General features: G+C 45.5%; 1 protein-coding gene across 1 annotated transcript; it reads left to right on the plus strand.

Annotated features, from left to right (window-relative positions):
• The first annotated feature begins 294 nt into the window (after positions 1 to 294).
• Positions 295 to 5,125, plus strand: GHRL (ghrelin and obestatin prepropeptide). The gene is made up of 4 exons (XM_007945856.1): positions 295 to 402; positions 600 to 713; positions 4,232 to 4,340; positions 5,106 to 5,125. The coding sequence occupies exons 1-4, from the start codon at positions 295 to 297 to the stop codon at positions 5,123 to 5,125; spliced, it is 351 nt and encodes a 116-aa protein (XP_007944047.1).
• Positions 5,126 to 5,682: the final 557 nt, after the last annotated feature.

The following is a 5,682-nucleotide window of genomic DNA, read 5'->3' on the forward strand; positions in this document are numbered from 1 at the left end:
CTGAGACAAATAACATTGAGGCAACTCATCGATTCCCACTGCCAAACATTCTATCTCCAACAGGCTTGGGAAAGACAGAACTGATATTCTTCAGTTCTCACATATCTAGGGGAGGTGGGGAGAGGGAGCCCTTCTCTCAGGGTGAGGAGAGCTTTTCTACTCAATAATCATGGTCCCATCATAAAATCCTACGTGTCTACTGGTCTTCCATCTGACATACACTGGGTAGCAGAGGCCATGCTGCCTGGAGTCTTTCGCTTCCCAAGCTCATCTGTCCCCCACCTAGCTGAGGCCATGCTTTCCCTGGGGACCATCTGCAGCCTGTTGCTCTTCAGTGTGCTCTGGGCGGACTTGGCCATGGCAGGCTCCAGCTTCCTGAGCCCTGAACACCAGAAAGTCCAGGTAAGGAAACCCTCCCCACCTTTCCCACAAAATCCCACATTCTGATTAAGCTGTAACCTAGAGCAGTGGCTCAAACTCACTGGGCTTCAGCCTTCTTCCAGAGCACACAAGAGGGCTCTGGGTCTGATCCTAGGCCCATCACTCTGCTAGAATATGGGGCTTAAGGCCCTGAAGAGAACATCCCCTCTCTCCAACAGAGAAAGGAGTCCAAGAAGCCATCAGCCAAACTGCAACCCCGAGCAATAGAAGGTTGGCTCCACCCTGAAGATGAAAGTCAGGCAAAAGGGGCAGAGGATGAGCTGGAAATCCGGGTTGGTACCTCTCTGCACCTTGTGCTTTTGTGGAGGTGGGAGCTGTGTGGAGGGAGAGGAGAGGGGGAAATGGCTATAAACAGGGACCCATTTAAAACTATTCAACAAATAGAAACAGCACTACAATTTAGTTGAGCTCTGCACTGGGCTCTGTGAGGTCTTTGTCCATTAAGAGACTAAATGCATAGAAGTAATTTTGCTACCACACAATGGGAATGTACCAGATGTGGTTTTGCTAGAAGGGAATGGGAATGTACAAGGATCTTCAGGCAGAGGAAAGGGAGTCTGGCAGAGACAAGGGCAGGCAGTAAATAGGTTCAAGAGATGGACACACAGGACTAACAGCTAGGCACAAACTGAAATGTGTTTCTCCCTCAAAAAACTTGGTTTTATTCAATGGAATCTAAGACCTTAACTTAGGTATGGAGTGGTTTGAAATTGAACCTTGGGCAGGTGAGCTGGCTACCAGCACTCACTGAACCTCTACAGACAAAGGGTGAATCCAGTCTTCTCTAGGGTTTATTTTTGCTCTGACAAGTTCTGTGTAGAACAAGGAGACATTTAGAGACAGCTCAAGGATTGGGACAGAGGGAGTATAGATTTTAGGGGTTGTCTATGTAACCTTCTTGAAAGGTTGGCTGTGGTTCAAGGAATGGTTTTTTGTTTGTTTGTTTGTTTTACAAGCATTTAGGTGGTGATATTTCTTTGTGATGACACCAGAATTTCCCTGCGTGGTACTTAGTAATAGCATTATGCTGCTGTGCCTATGTAGAGCAATTTGATTTACAAAGTGTTTTACTCATATTATAGTCATTTAGTCTCTACAACACCTGTGAGGCAAGTAGGCTGATATTATAGATGAGGAACAGGGGCTCAGAGAGGGAGCTCACTTGCCTGAGGTATAAAAGGCAATGAGTGGCCTAGATGGGACTCAGTCAGGGCCAACTCCAGCCCCCAACACTTCTCTTCTTTCTCACTAGCCTGGTGAACAATGCACAGTGGCCTGGGAAAAAGCTAAAGTGTACCCTACACTGGCCTCCCGCTACCTACTCACCACCCTCTTCTCCTGTCAAAGATATGCACCCACTTCAAGGTCCCAAAACCCTTGGTCTCTGATCCTCACCAGAACCTGGAGGTGTTTGTTCTCAGACCCTTCCTCAACACTAAGAATAAGACTCCAACCCACTAGGTCTGCACTTGGTCAAAAAGACCCTAAGCTAAAACCTGGAAGCTTTCTAGGTGGAAATGTCAACTTCAGCCAGGCTGACAAGAAATTAGCCCAGATGGGGAAGAGGTTTTGGTAGCTAATGACACAACACAGGACTGCGATTACTAGATGTTTCTAGTTGCCATGAAAGCTGGCCTTGGGAGAAATAGTGCACACTGCCAGAACTAGGACCAGAACGCTGAAGTGTCTCAGAGGTGGAGGGACTGCTACGTCAGAGATCTCCTTTTGCTCAGCTACCAAAGCCCCTCCCATGCCAGTGTTCAACCTCTCCTGTTCTCCTCCTTCCTGACCTCCCCACTAAAAGTTTTCCTAAAATAGAGTTTCTGAGCTTCAAGACTTTTGAAACTAAGTCCCACCCATTCCCCATCCCATGTATCCCCATTGAACAGAGGGGACACTGAGGACACAAGGGGCTTCCTCAAGTCACATAAAGCAGACCTTCCAACCATCATCATACCACCCCAAAAGCACAGTTCCAGGGTGCTGGACCAGCCCAGTGTCCCAGATCAGAGCTCATGGCAGTTTCAAAGAAATCTGTTCAGATTTGACCATGGGGTGGAAGAAGAAAAATGAGTATTTACTGAAGAGAGGAAGCAGAAGGGCCTAGGGTCTCTAAAAAAAAAATCAGTCATACCTTTCATCATCCACTCCATCTTCTCAAAGGAGGTAAGTGTGTGTGTGTGTGTGTGTGTGTGCAGGTGTTAGATAGTTGATGTCAAATAGATTGCAATTCATGGCAACCCCATGTGTGTCACAGTAGAACTCCGTAAATGCTCAATGGCCGATCTTTCAGAAGTAGTTGGCCTTTTTCCAAGGCTCCTCTGGGTGGACTTGAGCCTCCAACCTTTGGGTTAGCAGCACCATTTGCACTACTCAGGGATTGGGGTATGTGTGCATGTGAGAGTAAATTTTCAAAAAGGAATAGCCAAATAGCTTATGTGCTGCCTGAATAATTTTTCTGAGCCTGTTTCCCTATCTGTAAAATAGAAACAGTACCAGCAGCTACCTATAGGAGGGAGCGGAGATTTCAGTACAGCAATGGAGGTAGATGCTTAGTGCAGTCTTAGCACAGTCAGGACTCTACACTAGGCTTTGTTAACAAGGGACTAGAAGGGGCTTCAGGGCTGGGTGGATCAAGTCCTGCATTCTAGTCCTTGACCACTAACTCCCTCTGAGGCTTTGGGTAAGACACTTAACCTCTCTAGGCCTCTGCTAAAGGAGCTCTGGTTGCACTGTGGTTAAGGCACTGGGCTGTGCTAACCAAAAAGGTCAGGAGTTTGAACCCACCAGCTGCTCTATGGGAGAAAGATGAGGCAGTCTACTTCTGTAGATTTAGTCTCAGAAACCGTATGGGGGTCCCTATGAGTCAGAATGGAGTCAGTGGCAGTGGGGGTTTGGGGCTCTGCTGCTTTATCTGAAAATAGGGATAAGACCCCCTACCTTGAGAACAAGGGGCAGACTAAACAGATGACCTAAAGATCCCTTCCAGAACAGACTCCTTTGACTGATTCAAACATCTCAGTGACCAGTATGTGCCAGGCACTCAGCTAGCTACAAGGGAAATTGAGATAAAGATACATTCTCTGCTTTCAAACAGAAAATCTGTGATGTAGCTACAATAGCAATCTTCCCCATTTTCCCAAATCATCTTCCCAAATGCCTAGAAAATAGGAAACATTGGGCACTCCCTTCAGAAGTGAAACAGAGGCACAGAAAGGAATTGACACATAGAACACCTTCCTAGGCAAATGTCAATTTCCTTGCTTAGCCATAGAACAAAGGCCTATGTATATGAGAGGAAGAACATTTAGAAAGGAGACTGGGGGGAGGGACCATCACTCATACTAACACAACGTACACTGGTTAGACCCAATGCCCCCATGTAAAATTGCCCTGGCAGGAGTTAAAAGTCCACCATTGGCCAGTCAGCCTTTTGTCTTCCAAAAGTGGAAGCGTGCAAGGGTGGGGTGGGGTGGGGGGGTTTGTTAATGGAAGGGAAACCCATAGCTTTTATTAGCAACCTCCTTAGAGACTGAAGCTAAGATACATGGAGAGAGGCTACAAAGTTAATATGCTAAAGAGGACAAAAGGGGAGTTGAGACATGGGCTGAAGAAAACAGGGATGTTGCTCCATGATACCTGCTGGGGACCAAAGGCCATTCCTTCTCTACCTCTATGAGTGAGAACCTGAGAATCCAGAGCCTCCTTTGGAATGGGGGTGAATGTTTGGGGCAGAGCTAGGGGTTTGTGACCTCTGATGCCTACTGTGCCCTCCCTGCCACACTCCTAGTTCAACGTCCCTTTTGACATTGGAATCAAGCTGTCAGGGCCTCAGTACCGGCACCATGGCCAGGCCCTGGAGAAGTTCCTTCAGGATATTCTTTGGGAAGATGCCAAAGGTAAGCCCTTGCCTGGATCAGGCCAACTGAGTTTCTGTGGAATCCTAATTGTAAGCCAGTTGTCATGGTGACCCCAAGAGTTTTCTTATCCCACCTTGCCTCACAAACAGTTTCAATTTCCTCATGACTACAGGAGGGTGGGATGGACTGTCATCTGAGTGGCTCAAGAGGGGACTGTGCACAAAGTAACTGTATTCAAAAAAGCACTGTGTTTCAAGAACTAGTACATCAGCTAACTTTGGGACCTCACTTGAATCCCAATTTCCTTAACTGTAAAATGGAGCAAATATCCACTGAGAGTAGAAGCTATCTGGTGTGAAAATACTTTTACTGTGTAATTTATTCCATAAACAAGTGGCATTAGTGCCAACCACATTCAGAATAGGCTATGCATCCAAAAAAGGTTTGTTTTATTTTGAATGCCCTGTTGCCTTATAAAGAAGAAACCACCCAATTTCTTCCTGATTCAGGAGGTAGAAATACCTAACTTTAACTTTGTAAGCGTACTCTACAATATGCAAAGCACTTCCTCACCTACATAGCTAGGCAGATAAGGAAATCAACTCAGAGCTATTAGGTGGCTTGCTTAGTTACATATTCCAAATTCATATCCGGGGAGTCTTCCAACTGCAAGGCCAATGCCCCTACCCCAACTCCCCATTATAAAACATCACTTCTAACACTGTTATTGTAGAAGAAAAATCACCTTTGGGAGCTTTGGCAGGATAATGGACCTGGAATTTAACTCAACCTCTTTCTTTTCAGAGGCCCTGAATAACAAGTGATCATCCACAAGACTCATTTTCCTCCCAACCTTAGCAGCTTTCATCTTGCTGTTAGGTTGCTTTTGCAACAAATTCCTGTACTAGCTTAGGAGATGAATAAATATTCAAACTGTATGCTGAAAGTTCAAAATGGGAATTTATTCCATCAAAGTGGGAAATTTTACATTTCACTGGGGGAAAAAACCAATCTTGCAAACAAAACAATTCTTGGTCTATGATAAATGGGAAGACAAAAACCAGACATGTAGCAAGGCAAGTATGCATGCTTACAAAACCAAATTAAACCAATGCATATCAGCAGATCAACTATTGTGGAAATACATGACAGAAGGGAAAAGGAAAGAAAAAAGAATAGGGAGGGAGGAAACAAGGACATGGGAAAGAAAAGACAGTTCTTTTAAACATCAGTGCTTCTCAAGTACAACAAAGCAGTGTTAGAGGTCATGAGCAATCCGCAAGGATAGTGTGGGCAGAGAAACCTCAGGTGACATTATCAGAGCCAAAGTCCATGCGAGATCAGTCAATGGGATGATTAAAAACAGGATGATGGGAATGCC

The sequence above is a fragment of the Orycteropus afer genome, unplaced genomic scaffold (assembly GCF_000298275.1).
Source record: "Orycteropus afer afer isolate SDZICR_OR568_19922 unplaced genomic scaffold, OryAfe1.0 scaffold00144, whole genome shotgun sequence".
Lineage (NCBI taxonomy): Eukaryota > Metazoa > Chordata > Mammalia > Tubulidentata > Orycteropodidae > Orycteropus > Orycteropus afer.

Excerpts from the sequence above, each read along its gene's own strand:
- GHRL (XM_007945856.1), top strand. The coding sequence starts at position 295 with ATGCTTTCCCTGGGGACCATCTGCAGCCTGTTGCTCTTCAGTGTGCTC. Across the intron at positions 403-599 it reads CTGAACACCAGAAAGTCCAG|AGAAAGGAGTCCAAGAAGCC; the intron begins GTAAGGAAACCC and ends TCTCTCCAACAG. Across the intron at positions 4,341-5,105 it reads TCTTTGGGAAGATGCCAAAG|AGGCCCTGAATAACAAGTGA; the intron begins GTAAGCCCTTGC and ends CTTTCTTTTCAG.